At 46.7% G+C, this 19,426-nt stretch overlaps 1 protein-coding gene across 5 annotated transcripts in view; it reads left to right on the top strand.

Annotated features, from left to right (window-relative positions):
• spata6 (spermatogenesis associated 6) overlaps nt 1-19,426 on the top strand; it is a 262,544-nt gene that overhangs the window by 127,120 nt on the left and 115,998 nt on the right. For all 5 annotated transcript variants that reach the window (XR_015077680.1, XM_085982889.1, XM_085982888.1 and 2 more), the window contains one exon: nt 3,160-3,240. Coding sequence is in view for 4 of the 5 variants with exons in the window: in XM_085982889.1 (XP_085839015.1) it covers nt 3,160-3,240 (81 nt within the window). In the remaining variant the exon portion in view is untranslated. The remainder of the gene's footprint in view (nt 1-3,159; nt 3,241-19,426) is intronic.

The following is a 19,426-nucleotide window of genomic DNA, read 5'->3' as shown; positions in this document are numbered from 1 at the left end:
GCTGGGATGGGCACTGCAATTATGCAAAAACAAAATGTTAATTTGCTGTCACCGAGATTTTGGACAGAGTCAGGGTCTGGGCCAGTTGGCAAACAAAAGTCTTGCCCTGCCCCACTTCCAGTCATGCAGCAGCTCACTAAGAATTTCAGGACTAGTAACTCCACAGTAACACTCTCATGTTGGGTTTGTTAACCCGTGTTATTTTTAGCATCTCTAGTCCACATGCCATGCAGCAACTTAAGGTCATTTTGCTTAAGTTCCACAAGCAAACTCTGTTTTCTGCCTCTCTGGCCTCTCACTGTCTGATTCCATAAAGTACAGACTGAGGCTCTGATTTGATTGGTGCATTGGCTGGCCTAAAGGTGCACAAAATTTAACTGATTATCCAAAAAGTATAAAGTTAAAGTATTTTAGAGCTCTCTGACTCCCAGATGATCATTGACAACTGTTCATGCTGGTACAATTCAGTAGCCATAATACAACAACAACATCAACTTGCATTTATATAGTGTTTTTAACGTAGTAAACAGTTCCAAGATGCTTTACAGGAGTGTAATCAGACAAAAATTGACACCGGGCCAAAGAAGGAGACATGATAGCTCATCAAAAGCTTGGTCAAGGAGGGTCTTGAAAGGAGGATGTACAGGCGGAGAGGTTTAGTGAGGGAATTTCAGAGTTTAGGGCCTAGACAGCTGAAGGCACATCCGCCAATGGTGAGGCGAAGGAAGTGGGGGATGCACAGAGGCTGGAATTGGAGGAATGTAGAGTTCCCGAAGGGTTGTAGGGCTGGAGGAGGTTACAGAGATAGGGAGGGGTGAGGCCATGGAGGAATGAAAGTTTTAAAGTCAAGGTGCTGTTGGACCGGTAGCCAATGTAGGTCAGCAAGCACAGTGGTGATGGGTGAACGAGACTTGGTGCAATTTAGGATACGGACAGCAGGGTTTTGGATGAGCTTAAGTTTATGGAGGTTGGAAGATGGGAGACCGGCCAGGAGAGCATTGGAATAGTCGAGTCTGGAGTTAACCAAAGCATAGATGAGGGTTTAGCAGCAGATGGGCTGAGTCAAGGGCGGAGATGGGCAATATTACAGAGCTGGAAGTAGGTGGTTTGGTTGTGGAGTTGGAAGCTCAGCTCAGAGTCAAATAGGATGCTGACATTTCGAACAGTCTAGTTCAGCCTGAGACGGTGGCCAGGAAGAGGGCTGGAATCGGTAGCTAAGGAACGGAGTTTGTAGTATTGAGGGGGAACAAGCAGAGTGGGAGAGATTAAAGATTTTACTGGGGACAAGGGCACCAAAATGGAGATGAGGGTGTGATTGAGCAGATCGGTAGCTGCAGAAATATGGTGAATGGCGGGTGAAAGGCTTTTGGGAGTTTGAATGTGCTGTTGTAAGTGACTTGGGGGGAAAATTTTTCCAGGGGCGGAAGCAGAAAGAAGTAGGGTGGGAAGGGGGCTGTGAGTGAAGAGGGATACAGCAAAGTGATCAGAGATGGCCTTGTCTGTGATTTAGACAATGGGAATAGAGAGGCCACGTGAGATGCAGAGGTCGAGAGGGTGGGCGTGAGTATGGGTAGGAGAGTTTATATGGAGGGAGAGGTGAAGGGAAGACGGGAAGGCAGTGAACTCAGGAGAGAGGGCAAGGTGAGTTGAGATGAAGATTGAAGTCATTCAGAGCTGAGGGTGAAAAAGCAGTGAATATATCTCGGTGAGAAACTTGGCATTGGGCTTGGGTGAGCAGTAGAGAATGAAGTTTTTAAGTGAGAGATGAGAGGGGTAGGATAAGTTGCCAGAGGAGATGGGGGGCAGACCAAGGTGAGATTTGGTAATAAAGGCCACACCGCCATCGTGGCAGTTTAGGTGGGGCATGTGGTGCAAGAGGAAAGGTGTCATCACCTTGAGACATAGGGGTTGAATTTATGCAGTGGGTTTTCCGATCATCGGATCTGTGGAAACCCTGGAGAAACGTGATTTCCATGGATGTTCCACTAAAGTTATGGCAGAGAGCCCTTCGGAAATTCAACCCCATATTTTTGTGGCTACAAATATTTATTCCTGCACATTCGTCTAGTCTTGGTCCTATACAAAAGAAAGAACTTGCATTTACATAGCACCGTATCACATTCCCAGGATATCACAACACATTTGATATCCAATTAATTACTTTTAAGAAGTTTAGTTATTGTGTCATAGAGGCAGATTTGGCAGCCAAGTTGCGCACAGCAAGGCCCCAAAACAGCAAATGAGATCAATAGCTGTTAAATCTGTATTTGGTGGTGGTTAGAGGGAGGGATATTGGGAGAACGAAACAACAACAGAAAATGCTGGAAAAACTCAGCAGGTCAGGCAACATCCGTGGACAGAAATTTGAGTTGACGTTTCGGGTCGAACCCTTCTTCAAAACTGGAAAGAAAAGATAGATTGGAGGCAGGGCTGCGATCGGACAAAAGAATAAAAGAAACAAAAGAAGTAAAAAAGAGACAATAAAAGGTGTTAGAAGCTAGACGAGATGGTAATAGCCCCATCTTGTCTAGCTTCTAACACCTTTTATTGTCTCTTTTTTACTTCTTTTGTTTCTTTTATTCTTTTGTCCGATCGCAGCCCTGCCTCCGATCTATCTTTTCTTTACAGTTTTGAAGAAGGGTTCGACCCGAAACGTCAACTCAAATTTCTGTCCACGGATGTTGCCTGACCTGCTGAGTTTTTCCAGCATTTTCTGTTGTTATTTCGGATTTCCAACATCCGCAGTATTTTGCTATCGTACTCGATATTGGGAGAACACTCCGCTCTTTAAATAGTGCCATGAGATCATTTAGTTTATCTTAATTAGCAGATGGAACCTTGGTTTAATGTCTCATTCAAAAGATGACACCTCTGACAATGCAACACTCCCTCAGCGCTGCACTCTTTTGTCAGTCTAATGCATGTACTCAAGTACTAGAGTGGCGCTTGAAACCTTGACCTTCTGACTCAGAACTAGGGCATTACAAACTGAGCCACGGTGACTATATGTTTTTCTGTATTTGGGAGATACAAAAAAAAGTGAATCAGTGCAGTGAGAGTAATTAGAGATGCTCTGATAATCTGTTTTTGTTTTTCTGCGTGAGCGTGTAGGAGAGGGAGATTCTGGTCTCTGATATCATTTGGTCTTTTCTCCTTCAGGGTATAGCCCCTAGGCTGGAATTCTCTACAACTTCAATAATCAAAGAATATCCACTCGACCTTACACAAATAGAATATGAGGTGAGCATTGCATTGATTAATTGTATTGAAGGTAAAGAAGGCTTCTTAGATTCAATATCACCACCTACATTACTGATTTAATTTTTAAGAAATATTTCACTGAGGTTTGTACAATTTGTGCTGAAAATGGAGTACTTTTGAAAACATTTTGATTCAGTATTCCTTATATAAAGTATACATCTAATCTCAACTGTAGCAATATAAGCTGTTAGTATCTGTATTTTACTCTGAATTACTCAAATGGTTTTACTGTAAATAGCAAAATAGTTTTAGCATGGAAGAGTATAATGGGCTGGACTTTGCAGTAGAGATAACGGTGAGACTAACAGCATCACTGTTATTTGCATGGAAATCGGACAGCAACTTCCAGCAACCGCACAGGTGCAGTTAAACGCAGAAATCAGGAAGTTGCTATCCAAGATGCCCTGCTCCTCCAGAAGCTGCGCGATAACAGTATCTCGCCAAAAAGCTCACCATTCAAGTACATTGAATGGCGTGAAGTTGTGTATTTACCTGATAGAGACTCACTAAAACCACCAGAGAAAGTTTGGGCTTGTCCATTCCAGTGTAAGTACTCTTTTAAAGACGTGATAAGTCTTAATTACTGCCAAACAACCGCTCTGGTACTGAAAATTAGTAAGTGTGGTGTCTCATTCCTTCACATTTTAATTATTGTTGGAGATTTTTTAAAAAGTAAATATTTTTTGTTTTATTTTTTCTTTCTGAATCTTTTATCTCTCTCTTAATCCAATATTTCTTTCCCTCTCTTTATTTTGCTTTCTGTACCTGATTTGACATTTAATTCATAGAAACATAGAAGATAGGAGCAGGAGTAGGCCATTCGGCCCCTCGAGCCCGTTCCGCCATTTAATGAGATCATGGCTGATCATCCAAATTCAGTACCCTGTCCCTGCTTTCTCCCCATATCCCTTGATCCCTTTAGCCTTAAGAAATATATCTAACTCCTTCTTGAATATATTTAATGAATTGGCCTCAACTGCTTTCTGTGGTAGAGAATTCCACAGGTTCACCACTCTCTGGGTGAAGAAATTCCTCCTCATCTCAGTCCTAAATGGCTTACCCCTTATCCTCAGACTGTGACCCCTGGTTCTAGACTCCCCCGCCATCGGGAACATCCTTCCTGCATCTAGTCTGTCTTTTATAAGTTTCAATGAGATCCCCTCTCATTCTTCTAAACTCTAGCAAATACAAGCCCAATCGACCCAATCTCCATACATCATTCCTGCCATCCCAGGTATCAGTCTGGTGAATCTTCGCTGCACTCCCTCCATGGCAAGAACATCCTTCCTCAGATAAGGCGACCAAAACTGCACACAATACTCAAGGTGTGGTCTCACCAAGACCCTGTACAACTGCAGCAAGACATCCTTGCTCCTGTACTCGAATCCTCTCGCTATGAAGGCCAACATACCATTTGCCTTCTTAACCGCCTGCTGCACCTGCATGCTTACCTTCAGTGACTGGTGCACAAGGACACCCAGGTCTCGTTGCACTTCCCCTTCTCCCAATCTACTGCCGTTCAGATAATAATCTGCCTTCCTGTTTTTGCCACCGAAGTGGATAACCTCGCATTTATCCACATTATACTGCATCTGCCATACATCTGCCCAATCACCCAACCTGTCCAAATTCAACATTATAACTGACACTCTGGGGAGCACAACAGACTGGTAGCACATACAAAGCCACTCCCTCTGAGAACGCCAACTTGTTCTCAGAATGTTCAATCACGTGACAAGTTAACCCTTTCTGCTACTTGCATTAACAAATCTAAGTTAAAATTTGCAACTTGATGCAAAACTAAGAAAATGAACAATGTAAAATATTTATATGAACCAAATGTCTTGAGACGGACCAAGGCTAGGGCAACCCCAAGGGGTCCGATATTGAAAGGGGTAGTTGGCCAGAACACTTCTGCTCCAGGATATCATGGGGTCTCCTATTATCTCCTGGAGAGCCTTTAGATGATTGTTAGGGGTTCAAGAGGAGGAAGCAATAGGACATTATGCCTATGAGAAAATAAAAATAAAATATAGACAAACAGTAATATGGGAGGGGAAGCACAGCTTCCCTGAACGTCAGCAACCTCAAGGTCCAGGGTGGAGCAGAGAAAGGGTCAACTGAAACATTGGGGCTAGCACAATTATCTTCCTCTTTTTCTGCAATAATTTAAAAGGGGAGACAATCGGGATTAGAATAAAAGGTGTAATGATGTTGAGCCGTACATCACCCAATGTCAGGTTCATTCGTAGCACAAAAAGAAAGCTATATCAGTGGTGTCATAGAGTCATAGAGTTTTACAGCACAGAAAGAGGCCCTTCGGCCCATCGTGTCCGCGCCGCCCATCCACCCCTGTCCTGTCTAATCCCATTTTCCAGCATTTGGTCCATAGCCTTGTATGCAATGGCATTTCAAGTGCTCATCCAAATGCTTCTTGAATGTTGTGAGGGTTCCTGCCTCTACCACCCTTTCAGGCAGTGAGTTCCAGATTCCAACCACCCTCTGGGTGAAAAAGTTCCTCCTCAAATCCCCTCTAAATCTCCTGCCCCTTACCCTGAATCTATGCCCCCTTGTTATTGACCCCCCTACTAAGGGGAAAAGTTCCTCTTTATCTACCCTATCTATGCCCCTCATCATTTTGTACACCTCAATCAGGTCCCCCCTCAGCCTTCTTTGCTCCAAGGAAAACAACCCCAGCCTGTTTAGTCTTTCTTCATAGCTGAGGCGCTCCATCCCAGGTAACATCCTGGTGAATCTTCTCTGCACCCTCTCCAAAGCAATCACATCCTTCCTATAGTGAGGCGACCAGAACTGCACACAGTACTCCAGCTGTGGCCTCACCAGCGTTTTGTACAGCTCCATCATAACCTCCCTGCTCTTATATTCTATGCCTCGGCTAATGAAGGCAAGTATCCCATATGCCTTTTTAACCACCTTATCTACCTGTTCCGCTGCCTTCAGAGATCTATGTACATGTACACCAAGGTCCCTCTGACCCTCTGTACTTCCTAGGGTCCTACCACTCATTGTGTATTCCCTTGCCTTATTTGTCCGTCCAAAATGCATCACCTCGCACTTTTCAGGGTTAAATTCCATTTGCCACTTTTCCGCCCATCTGACCAACCCGTTTATATCGTCCTGTAGCCTGAGGCTTTCCTCCTCGCAATTTACCACCCCACCAATTTTCGTGTCATCTGCGAACTTACTGATCACACCTTTTACATTCTCATCCAAATCATTTATGTAGATCACAAACAACAAGGGACCCAGTACCGATCCCTGAGGTACCCCACTGGACACAGGCTTCCAGTCACAAAAGCATCCTTCGACCATCACCCTCTGCCTCCTGCCACTCAGCCAGTTTAGGATCCAACGCGCCAAGGCACCCTGGATCCCATGGGCTCTTACCTTCTTGACCAGTCTCCTATGCGGGACTTTGTCAAAAGCTTTACTGAAGTCCATGTAAACCACATCCACAGCATTTCCCTCATCCACCCCCCAAGTCACCCCCTCGAAAAATTCAATCAGATTTGTCAGACATGATTTACCCTTGACAAAGCCATGCTGACTATCCCCGATTAATCCTTGCCTCTCCAAGTGGAGACTAATTTTGTCCCTCAGAATTTTTTCCAATAATTTCCCTACCACAGATGTTAGGCTCACTGGCCTGTAATTCCCTGGTTTATCCCTGCTACCCTTCTTGTATAGTGGTACTACATTAGCTGTTCTCCAGTCCTCTGGTACATCCCCTGTGGCCAGAGAGGTTCTGAAAATTTGTGTCAGAGCCCCTGCAATCTCCTCCTTTGCCTCCCACAGCAGCCTGGGATACATCTCGTCCGGGCCTGTGGATTTATCCACTTTTTGGCCTGCTAAAACCGCTAGCACCTCCTCCCTCTCGATGCTAATATGTTCAAGTATGTCACAGTCCCCTTGCCCGATTTCTATGTCTGCATCGTCTCTCTCCATAGTGAACACAGATGCAAAAAATTCATTTAAAACCCCGCCTACATCATCTGGCTCTACACACAGATTGCCACTTTGGTCCCTAATGGGCCCTACCCTTTCCCTGGTTATCCTCTTGCCCTTAATATACTTATAAAACATCTTAGGATTTTCCTTTATTTTGCTCGCCAGTGTTATTTCATGGCCCCTCCTCGCCCTCCTAATTTCTTTTTTAAGTATGCCCCTGCACTTTTTATACTCCTCTAGGGCTTCTTCCGTCTTTAGTCTTTTGTAACTGCCAAATGCCCCCCTTTTATTTCTAATGCATTTTTGTATATCCCTTGTCATCCAAGGTTCCCTTTGCTTGTTGGTCCCACCCTTGACCTTTACAGGAACATGTTGGCGTTGTACTCTCTCTATTTCCCTTCTGAAAGTCTCCCACTGTCTTGATGTGGATTTTCCTATAAGTAGCTGCTCCCAGTCCACTTTGGCCAGATCCTGCCTTATCATATTAAAATCGGCCTTCCCCCAATTTAGAACCCTTATTTCCGGGCCGTCTTTGTCTTTTTCCATGACCACCTTAAATCTCACCGAATTATGGTCACTATCGCCAAAATGCTCTCCTACTGACACTTCCACCACTTGCCCGGCTACATTCCCCAGAATTAGGTCCAGTATCGCCCCCTCTCTTGTAGGACTTTCTACATGTTGGCTCAAAAAGCTCTCCTGGGTGCACTTTAAGAATTCTGCACCCTCTAAGCCTTTCACACTCTGACTATCCCAATTTATATTGGGGAAGTTGAAATCCCCCACTATTATTACCCTATTATTTTCGCACTTTTCTGAGATTTGCCTACATATCTGTTCCTCTATCTCCCCCTGACTGTTTGGGGGCCTATAGTACACTCCCAGCAAAGTGCTTGCCCCCTTTTTGTTTTTAAGTTCTACCCATATGGCCTCATTAGAGGAACCCGCTAATATATCATCCCTCCTTACTGCAGTAATTGACTCCTTAATTAATATTGCAACACCCCCTCCCCTTTTACACCCCCCTCTGTCTCGCCTGAAGATTCTATACCCCGGAATATTGAGCTGCCAGTCCTGACCCTCCCTCAACCATGTCTCCGTGATAGCAACAATATCGTACTCCCATGTGTTCAACAACAACTTCAGTTCGTCCACCTTATTTGCAAGACTCCTTGCATTAAAATAAATGCCTTCCAGCCCTGCCATATTCCCTTTTGCCTTCGCATATTTGCTCTGCCTTGTTTTTTTCTCTGTATTTGGCTGTAAATCACCCCCTGCTATAGCTCCACTCTGTACCCCATCCCCCTGCCAAGTTAGTTTAAACCCCCCCCAGCAGTGCTAGCAAACCTCCCCGCAAGGATATTGGTTCCCCTCTGGTTCAGGTGTAAACCGTCCGACTTGTACAAGTCCCACCTTTCCCAGAAGCAGACCCAGTGATCCAGGAAACTAAAGCCCTCCCTCCTGCACCATCCCTTTAGCCACGCATTCATCTGGTGAAGAGTAGGTTGCAGTTTATCCACTCAATGGTTAAGAATACAATTGACATATCTACTTATAATTAAAGTAGAACACCATTATGGGCCAGAAGAATAGAAAGATTAAAGTTTTTAAAAAGAGATAAAAATGAATTTTTTACAGTACAAATGTTTAATAAATAGGCAGAAGTTAAAAATTAACAGCCCTGTTCATTCGCTGAGATTGCTGTAACATAATGAGAGACCCTTGTGAATCAGATGGCAACTTCACCCACGAGAGGAATGAAAGATGTATAGAGAAGTGCTTACCCATCTCTGATTAAGCTTTTCATGCTGTGATGGAGACAGATGTGTTTCCTGGAGGAAAGCAATATCTGTTCCCTTTCTGCAGAGAAAGGTCAGTATTTGCCATTGTTTGATTGGAGAATTGAGTTCTTGAACATTCAGGGAGATAATAAGAGACCCCATGATCTCCTAGAATAGAGGTGTCCAACCTTTTGGAACAGAGGTGCAGATATATATGGCAGAACAGAATGGGCTACATACATATTAAACATTTTGGGGGTCAGACAGAATCATAAACACTAAGTCCAAAACAAATATTTTCATCTCTAACAAAGCATTTGTACTTTTTTAGGGTAGTGGTTATTTTACTGGACTAATAATCCTTAGAACATGAGTTCAAATCCCACCATTGCGGTATGAGAATTTGAATTCAATTTTTTTTTTTAAATCTGAAAACTAGAAAAAAGCAAGTATCATTATTTTGTCCTAAAAACCTAACCGATTCATGAATGTCTTTTCGGGAAGGAAGTACACAGATGTACTTACCTGATCTGGCCAATATGTGACTTCAGTCCCACAACAGTGTGGTTGACTCTTAAGTGCCCTCTGAAGTGGCCTAGTCACTTAATTGTATCAAACCACTAGAAAGAAAAACAAGAATCAAACTGGACGGACCACTTGGCTACAACCTCGGCATCAAATCAGAACACAACAAAAACAAACCCAGTCCAGTGATCCTGCAAAGCCCTCCTCACTAACATCTAGGGACTGGTGCCAAAGTTGGGAGAGCTGTCCCATAGACTAGTAAAGCAACAGCCTGACATAATCATATTCACAGCATCATACCTATCAGCCAGTGTCCCAGACTCCTTCATCACCATCCCTGGGTATGTCCTGTTCCACTGGCAGGATAAACTTACCAGAGGTGAGGCACAGTGGTATACAGCAGAGTGTCCCCGGGAGTCCTCAACATTGACTCCAGACCCCATAAAGTCTCATAGCTTCAGGTCAAACATGGCCAAGGAAACCTGCTGCTGATTTCCACCTTCTGCCCTCGTACTCCACCATGTTGAACACCACTTTGAGGAAGAACTGAGGATAGCAAGGGCACAGAATGTACTCTAGGTGGGAGGCTTTGTTATCCATCACCAAGGCTGGAATTTTGCCGGTGCTCAGAGGGCGGGATTGGAGGCGAGTCAGAGGTTAAATTCGCAATGATTGACGGCGGGTTCGGAATCAGTTTGATCCCGCCTCCACGCATCTTTCCCGAATATCGGGTCTCCGATTTGCAAACGGACCCGACACCAAGCAGTGGGAAAGGGATTAAAGTGGTACATTAGAGCTATTTTCACAGGGTTTTTAGATGTTCCAACTTCTGGGTCGGGTTTCACGACGTTCCAATAACACGCCAGATAAGTGAGGCGTGAACACCAGCGAGCTGGAGACTTCACAGCTGCAACTGCAGTGTAAAAGCTGCACTCTCAAATCATGTCATTTAGAAATCTGTGAGGTTGGTGATTGAATAATTTGGGGGGCATATTCTGTGTTTAGGCTGCAAGTATGTGTTGTGCACTACAGATCCACTGTAACCTGCATTGTTGGAATTTAAAGACACACCCTAAACTGTGCCACCTCAAACTGTCAGCACACATATGGCAACGATGCCAAACCTTCGTTCTACATAAATTTATTACAATATTGGCAAAGAACAGAAACATTACAAATAAATCTATCATAACATCTGACGTAATAAAACTCACTGCGCACTTAGTTTGAGCATAAAGCAAGGCTTTAATCAACTTGTTTCAGAACATGGAAGTCCAGTTGTATCCACTAGCTCCCTGTCTTTGCAAAATGTCCCTGGAAAGCTGGGGCCAACGCCCGAGTATTTATACTCCTTGGACGGTGCCACCAGCTGGCCATCCAGTGTTATTTCATAGGTAGTTTCTCGATGATGAGATTTATGACAACATCCAAGTGAGAACCCTTGTAATTATTAATGTGACATCTTCCTCTTACGCGTGCTTCTACGTTGTGAGTCCCCTGTGGCTTCAGCATATGTGGAGGCATCCTGCTCACATCCCTGCTGCTCCTGCCTAGACGCCTTTGGCGGCCGTCCTCTGGTTTTGAGAGCCTTGGAGGGCTCCGCCAGAGTCTGCTCCTCCTGTGGCTGTGCAGGGGCAGACTTGGCCATCTCTGTTGGCTCAGGCAGATGGGGCTCTGACCGAGGGTTCGGCAGTGGCAAGGGAGTGTGAGGGCTTGGAGAGGAGCCCTCACTTCCTTGTGCTCGAATACCACCGTCCCTCTCATGGGTCACCCACACTTCACTGCTAGCAGGTTGCTGGAGAGCACCTTGCTGCATATCAGTGGGGCCATGTGGACCCGTCTCTGTAGTGACAGTCCCCATAACCAGGACGTCCATGTACCTCTGGTTCCTCTCCACAATAGATGGCCTTCTATTCTCCATAGCTGCCTATCTATCTAGAAGAACCACCATGTTGGCTTGTGTCTGGCGAGTTAGGTCCTCCATGGAGGTTGCCATCCTTTCCATGGCGGCACCTAGATTGCTCATAACGTTCACCACGGCATTGCTCATGTTTAAGATGGACTCCTCCATTCTCTGCACACTCACAGTTACTGTGGAAGCAAACCCACTCAGAGCCTCCTGCACTTGTTCCTGAAGCTCCAGCACCGCTCTCTTTCTAGATGGCCCCAGAGGCTCAGTGTTTACATGCAACTGGGAAAGCCCTGTATCCTCTGAAGAGGACTCTCCACTGCTGTACCTGTCTCCAACATCTGCTCCTTCTCACTTTTGAGCTGTGATACACCAGGTGACAACATTACTCTATCTCGCAAAAAACCCACGAGGTGTGCGTCTCTGCGTTGGTGCTGGGTGCGCTGAGTGCTGCTGACACTGCTCCCTCAGAGGCTAGTGGTTCCTCTGAGGAGTGCCCCTGCTCTTCATCCTGGACAGTGGGGATCGGGGCTCTCGATGGTCCTGTGGGGGAGTAAAGGCATGAGTTGGACAAGTGAAATGTATGTTGCAGACACATCCCATTGTGCAGATGCTTAGCACTCAATCTCGATGAACATCATATCCCATATTCGTCACTCATGAATGCTAAATCAGAGGGTTGAAAATCAATTCTGTCACCAGGTTGTTCTTCTACGCCCGTCTCTCCGTCCCCCACTTCCAGCTCCTCTGCACCTCCGACGATCTCCAGGGCTGCCTCCTCAGTGCTCGTTAGGTGTGCCAGGGATGGTGGGCCTACTCCTGTCCTCCCCCTCTCCCTTTTATTGTGGGCTCTCCTGTAATGAGCGAGGGACACAAGTGGAGTTTGAGAGAGATTGATGGAGTGAGTGTAAAGAATGGATGACATAGATGTTTAGAGGGAGACTATGAAGGATTGAGGTGCACAAACCAAGTTCCCTCCCTGTGCATTGTTAGTTGTTGGCATTGCATAAGAGTGTGAGTGGCGCATAGTAAGATGGTGACGTGATTCTGTACAGAGAAACAGATGGGTGTGAGTGCAAGGGAGGTTAGAGTGAGTTGGGATGTGCAGGGGAAGCTTGCCAATGCAGAGTGATGGGGATGAGAAGAGATGGGAGACAGATTGAAGGGAGAGGGGGAGGACAGGAGGAGGCCCACCATCCCTGGTGCACCTAACGAGCGCTGAGGAGGCAGCCCTGGAGATCGTCCGCGGTGCAGAGGAGCTGGAAGTGGGGGACGGAGTGACAGGCATAGAAGAGGAACCTGGTGACAGAGTTGATTTCCAACCCTCTGATTTAGCATTCATGAGTGACTAATATGGGATATGATGTTCATAGAGATTGAGTGCTAAGCACCTGCACAATGGGATGTGTTTGCAACATACATTTCACTTGTCCAATTCATGCCTTTACTCCCCTGCTCCCCACTGTCCAGGAGGAAGAGCAGAAGCACTCCTCAGAGGAACCACCAGCCTCTGAGGGAGCAGTGCCAGCAGCATTCAGGACACCCAGCACCAGCGCAGAGACGCACAAATCGGTGGGTTTTTTGCGAGATAGAGTAGTGTTGTCACTTGGTGTATCACAGCTCACAAGTGAGCAGGAGCAGATGTTAGAGACAGGGACAGCAGTGGAGAGTCCTTGTCGGAGGACGCAGGGCTTCCCCAGCTCTGCTCAGCTGCATGTAAACGCTGAGCCTCGGGGGCCATCCAGAAAGAGAGCGGTGCTGGAGCTTCAGGAACAATTACAGGAAGCTCTGAGTGAGTTTGCTTCCATGGTAACTGCGAGTGTGCAGAGAATGGAGGAGTCCATCTTAAACATGAGCAATGCTGTGGTGAACGCTGTGGACAATCTAGGTGCTGCCATGGAAAGGATGGCAACCTCCATGGAGGACCTAACTCGCCAGACACAAGCCAACATGGTGGCTCTTCTATCCTCCATAGCTACAATCTATCTAGAAGGCCATCTATCGTGGAGAGGAACCAGAGGTACATGGATGTCCCGGTTATGAGAAGTGCGGGTGACCCATGAGAGGGATGGTGGTGTTCGAGCACAAGGAAGTGGGGGTTCCTCTCCAAGCCCTGGCACTCCCTTGCCACTGCCATCCCTCGGTCACAGCCCCATCTGCCTGAGCCAACAGAGATGGCCAAGTCTGCCCCTGAACAGCCACAGGAGGAGCAGACTTTGGCGAGGCCCTCCAAAGCTCCCAAAACCAGAGAACGGCCGCCAAAGGCGTCTAAGCAGGAGTAGCAGGGAAGTGAGCAGGCTGCCTCCACAGTGGTCTCACGACGTAGAAGCACGTGTAAGAGGAAGATGTCATGTTAATAAGCACAAGGGTTCTCACTTGGGTGTTATGATCGATTTATTTGTAAAGTTTCTGTTCTTTGCCAATATTGTAATAAATTTATGTAGAACGAAGGTTTGGCATCGTTGCCATATGTGTGCTGACAGTTTGAGGTGGCACAGTTTAGGGTGTGTCTTTAAAAGCCAGCAATGCGGGTTACAGTGGATCTGTAGTGCACAACACATACTTGCAGCCTAAACACAGAATATGCCCCCCAAATTATTCAATCACCAACCTCACAGATTTCTAAATTACAAGATTTGAGAGTGCAGCTTTTACTCTGCAGTTGCAACTATGAAGCCTTCAGCTCGCTGGTGTTCACGCCACATTTACTTGGCGTGTTGTCTGAACATCGTGAAATCCGATCCAGAAGCTGGAAATCCAAAAACCCTGTGAAAATAACTCTTTAATCCCTTTCCCGCCGCTTGGTGTCGGGTCCATTTGCAAATCGGAGACCCGACACTCGGGAAAGTTGCTTGGAGGTGGTATCACGGCGGGTTCGGAACCTGCCGTCAATCATTGTGAATTTAACCTCTGACCCGCCTCCTATCCCGCCCTCTGAGCGCCGGCAAAATTCCGGCCTACGTGGTCGAATTATCTAGGCCAGTATAATCTATCAAAATTCTGCTAATGCACTACAGTCAGGACAGTGTTTCTACCACACTTACGGGGAAGTTACGGCAGTGTACTGGGAGTAACATGGACGAAATTCTCGGCAATAGTTTGGGAAGCACTCTACAATTGGGCAACTTCTCCCAATTGTGACATCATGGCAGTTGTGTACCTCTCTTTTCTCCACTTTTCTTTTCCTTTTTTCTCTCCCAATAGTTCCTCTGACTCTTTCCCTCATTCTTTTCATGATGCTTCTTCCTCCTTCTCCTTCTTTTCATTTGTATTTCTCTTGTTCTGCCTGTCTTTACCTTCTTGCTCTGCCTTTCTTTACGATCTCACATAGAGGGGAGGCGTGCATGTTTGATGGAGCCTAGTGAACACACAGGAAAACGTGGGAAATTAATCATTTCTCTATAACTTGTCCTTTTTGTTTCTTTTTTCCTGTTCCTTCTTAATACCACTTGCACTTCTCTTTTCCTGGAGAAATTAGTGGAGAAATTCAAAGGTGTCGCTGGCACAAGGGAGCTGAGAGGTGAGTATAGGCTGAGTATTTGTGGTAAGTTTTTTTTGTTTTTGAGTATATTTCTGCTAAGTAGATCATAGCCTATCTAATAAGGGGAGGTGCTGATTGGTGGGTAGCTGTTGAGTGTTTCTCGTAAAGTTTTAAGTTTATTTCTGCTAAATTACCTCCATAGTCTGGTAAATAGAGGCATGGCAGGGCAGCTCAGTCCCGTGATTTGCACATTCTTGCGGCCTGGATGACCACGTGTGCAGGAAGGGTCGCCAACTACAGCAACTTGAGCTCCGGGTTGCGGAGCTTGAGCGGCAGCTGGAGTCAATACAGTGCATCTGCGAGGCTGAGAAATACTTGGAAAACGCGTTTCTAGAAGTGGTCACCCCGCAGCCTCAGAATGTGCAGGCAGAGAGGGAATGGGTGACTGCCAGACAGAGAAGGAGGACCAGGCAGGTAGGGCAGGAATCCCCAGAGTGCATCTCGCTCACTAACCGGTTCTGGAAACTGGTGGGGGTGATGAATCCTCTGGGGAGAGCAGCCAGAGGACCGCATCGCAGAGGACCAAGGTCACCGCACCACGGGTGGCTCAGCTGCACAGGGGGGAAGGAAGAAGAGTGGAAGAGCAATAGTGATAGGTGATTCATTGGTTAGGGGAACAGATAGGCGTTTCTATGGTCGCAGACGTGACTCTAAGATGGTATGTTGCCTCCCTGGTGCCAGGGTCAAGGATGTCACTGAGCGGCTGCAGGACACACTGAGGGTGAACAGCCAGAGGTCGTTGTCCATATCGGTACCAACAACATAGGCAAAAAGAGGGATGAGGTCCTGCAGGCAGACTATAAGGAGCTAGGAAAGAGATTAAAAATTGATGAAGGGAATGCAATGGATGTTGTCTACATGGATTTTCGGAAGGCATTTGACAAAGTACCATAAAGAAGGCTTGTTAACAAAATTGAGGCTCATGGAATAGCTGGGTCAGTGGCAGCTTGGATAAGGAATTGGCTTAAGGACAGAAAACAGCGAGTTGTGGTAAATGGCTGTTTTTCAGACTGGTGGATGGTAGACAATGGTGTTCCCCAAGGGTCAGTGCTGGGGCCACTGCTATTTTTGATATATATAAATGACCTGGATATTGGAATACAGAGTAGAATTTCTAAATTTGCCAATGACACCAAACTTGGGGGTGTGGCAAACGGTGATGATGATACCAATCGACTGCAACAGGACAAAGAAAGGCTAGCCGAATGGGCAGACAAGTGGCAGATGGAATGTTATACAGAGAAGTGTGAGGTGATGCATTTTGGCAGAAGGAACAGGGAGAGGCAATATACACTTAATGGCACAGTTTTAAAGAGTGTGCAGTGTAAGATTCGCAAAATTTCCACATTTCACCAAAGGTTATTATTAATAAAAGGGACTCTGCATGGACATTTTAAAAAGGGTACCCAAAGATGGTGTCTGCACCTCGTGGCCAAAAGCCTGCAAGATTTTAAAAGCTTGGACTCTGTGGCACAAGCAGCTTTTGGGGAAATCGAAACCAAAGCTGCAGTTTCTGTGAAGAGAGACTTTTGTATTTTGAAAAGCAGACAGCAGGACTCTGAATTATGCATTAAGCCAAATCGCAGACAGATCAAAACCAGTTAGGCCTATACTTGAGGCCATCAAGTTGTTTGCATAAATAATCGGAAACAGCTTAAGGAAGCCATCGAAGCTGGGCAGGCCGATTAAGCTGCATTAATAACAAAACAACTCTATAATCAGGCCAGTAGGTGCGATCACCGGCCATCTAAAAACAGTTAGTTTAGATTGCTACAATTATTTAAACTAGCCCGCCAAGATTGGGACAATGAACTAACCTGATTTGGCGCTCAGATAAGGGCCATCCGAAGGAGTATAATTGTAGGCCCACTAGCAACCGACGCTCTCCTCTCTTCTCTCTGCCCTTGTTCTTGGCTCCGGCTCTGGCCCCTCGCCCTCGTGGCTGCTGCTCTTTCCCCGTCCCGCGCTTACCGCCTGGCCACTGCCCGTGCCTTTCCCATCCCATCAGGAACGCCCGGCATTGCACCAGGCAGACACGGACAAACCAGGCCAGGCGAGGCGGGACGAGACGAGGCGAGGTGGTGAGGAAGACGAATTGGGAAGACGATTGAAGAAACGCTTCAAATAATCGGGCCTTTAATCCAGCTGACCTTCGACTATCTTCATGCAAACTCCAACTGCCGCCTGAGGAAGAGGAACCATCATCCCTGCGAGGTAAAGTACCCAAGCAGAGACTTTAACCTTGGGGTACTTGTACCTGGACGACGCCCTTGCAGCGACCCAAGACCACGTGACGACGGCAGGCCCCAGAGAGCACAAAGAGCGAACCCCAAGCCCCACCGCTGTTTGAACTCAGCAGATCTTTGATTGGTGAGCATGAATTCTGGCCCCTCATAGCTTAATCTAGTTAGGTGTAAGGGGTGGGATAAGGATAATGGGATTGTTAAGATAGTTGTTTTCCCTCGATGTGCCGTGTGTTCCCCATTCCCTGTATAAGTATAGTTATTTTGTATTTGCCTGTAATTTTATACTAGTAACTTTTCATAAGATAGTGTTAATTTCTATTTCAGTAAAATCTTGGTTTTCTCACATCCAAACCACCTGTCTACTCTAGTCATTTCTGCATCGCCACCTGTACCTAAGTCCGGTGTCTAGAACCCAGGGGCGTGGGAGCGATTCGAACTGCTCACAAACAGTCAGGGGCATAACTGACTGGGCGCACGCGCCAACCCACACCACCCCCTACAGCAGGGACAGAGGGACCTGGGAGTTAATTTGCATAAGTCCTTGATGTTGGCGGGACATATTGAGAGAGTGGTTAGCAAAGCATATGGGATCTTGGGCTTCATAAATTGAGGTATTGAGTACAAAAGTAGAGAAGTTATGCTGAACCTTTATAAAGTGCTGGTTAGGCCACAACTAGAGTATTGCGTCCAGTTCTGGTCACCACACTTTAGGAAGGAAGTGAAGGCACTTGAGAGGGTGCAGAGGAGATTTACCAGAATGATTCTGGGGATGGGGGATCTTAGCTACATGGACAGGTTGGAGAAGTTGCATTTGTTTTTATTAGAGCAAAGGAGGTTGAGGGGTGATTTGATAGAGGTGTACAAGATTATGATGGGTTTGGATATGCTAGATGGGGAAAGGCTGTTCCCACTTGTTGATGGTACAAGGATTAGGGGACACAGATTTAAGTTTTTGGGCAAGAGATACGGGGGGATGTGTGGAAAAACTTTTTTATGCAACGAGTGGTGAGGACCTGGAACTCGCTGCCGACGGAAGTGGTTGGAAGCGGAGACACCATGAGCTGAATTTTCTCAGCCCCGAGGGGACGGGTATGGAGGCAGGACTGCCGGTAAAGTTGCAGAAAATGGCAGCGGATGGCAAACCCACCCCCATCCCGCCTCCGTGCCCTTTTGCCAGGAGGCGGGAAGCCGTCCTGCCCCAAGTCCCGTCCCCTCGAGGTGGGAAAGGGATTAAATCCTTTTAACTGCCTGTTAACAGGCAAAAAAAAGGATTAGTCCCATTTTACTTTTTCAAGTGCAGGCTTCCCGACCTCAGAGAACCCCGCCGGGGTGGAGGAGTCGAGTAGGAGATCTGCGGGGGTCGGAGGGGTCACAGAGCTGTCAAACGCTGACATTTCTTCTTTCAAGAAGTCTTGACAGATGGCACGTCAGACGTTGATGTGCTCTGTCAGTGACTTCCCCTTAATTGGCCTGCTGACCCCGCAGGGCGGGCTTAACAAGGTCAATCAGGGGAAAGTCCCGCTGGTTGGCCAGAGGCTGATGGAGGCAGGACTGAGACCCGACAAGCAGCAGTCCCGCCTCCAGCACATCTCCATTCACAAAATCCAGCCCTCAATGTTTTCAAGGTGAGACTGGATAGGCACTTGAAGGAAATAAACTTACAGGGCTATGGGGATAGAGCGGGGAATGGGACTGACTGGATTGCTCTACAGAGAGCTGGCACGGACTCAATGGGCCAAATGGCCTCCTTCTGTGCCGTTATGACTCTATGGAGGAGAAATTCGGTATTGCCCCGTTTGGGGCGCAATTATCAGCCAGGCGCAAAGTTTAGCGCCTGGCGCTAATTATCGCTTCCGACTTCTATTGCCCCTGGAGGTGATTAGAGCGCTAAATCAGGCGCTACACACCTCTCTTAAGGCGCTAACACTGAGGAGCGAGGCGCTACCTCTGAGTGCTGGCGAAGCTCATGTGATGTCAGTCAGCAATGGAACACAGACACACTGGCGCCGGCCAGTTCTTAAAGGGGAGAGTCGATCTTGCTCTCCATCCACACCCTGCTCATTGCAGCCTTGAATCTCAGCCTGGAGCGACCTGTACATCAAATCTGCTAGAAAGAACAATGGAGAGGCCCAGGAAAAGAGCTCAGAGTGCAGCCCCCATAGTCTCTTCTAAATCGATGCAAGGAAGGTCAAAT

This window comes from Somniosus microcephalus, chromosome 3 (assembly GCF_052327205.1).
Source record: "Somniosus microcephalus isolate GS21.2 chromosome 3, FLI_Smic_1.0, whole genome shotgun sequence".
Classification (NCBI taxonomy): domain Eukaryota; kingdom Metazoa; phylum Chordata; class Chondrichthyes; order Squaliformes; family Somniosidae; genus Somniosus; species Somniosus microcephalus.
The sequence above is the reverse complement of the archived record's forward strand: the minus strand, read 5'-3'. Positions and strand labels throughout refer to the sequence as shown.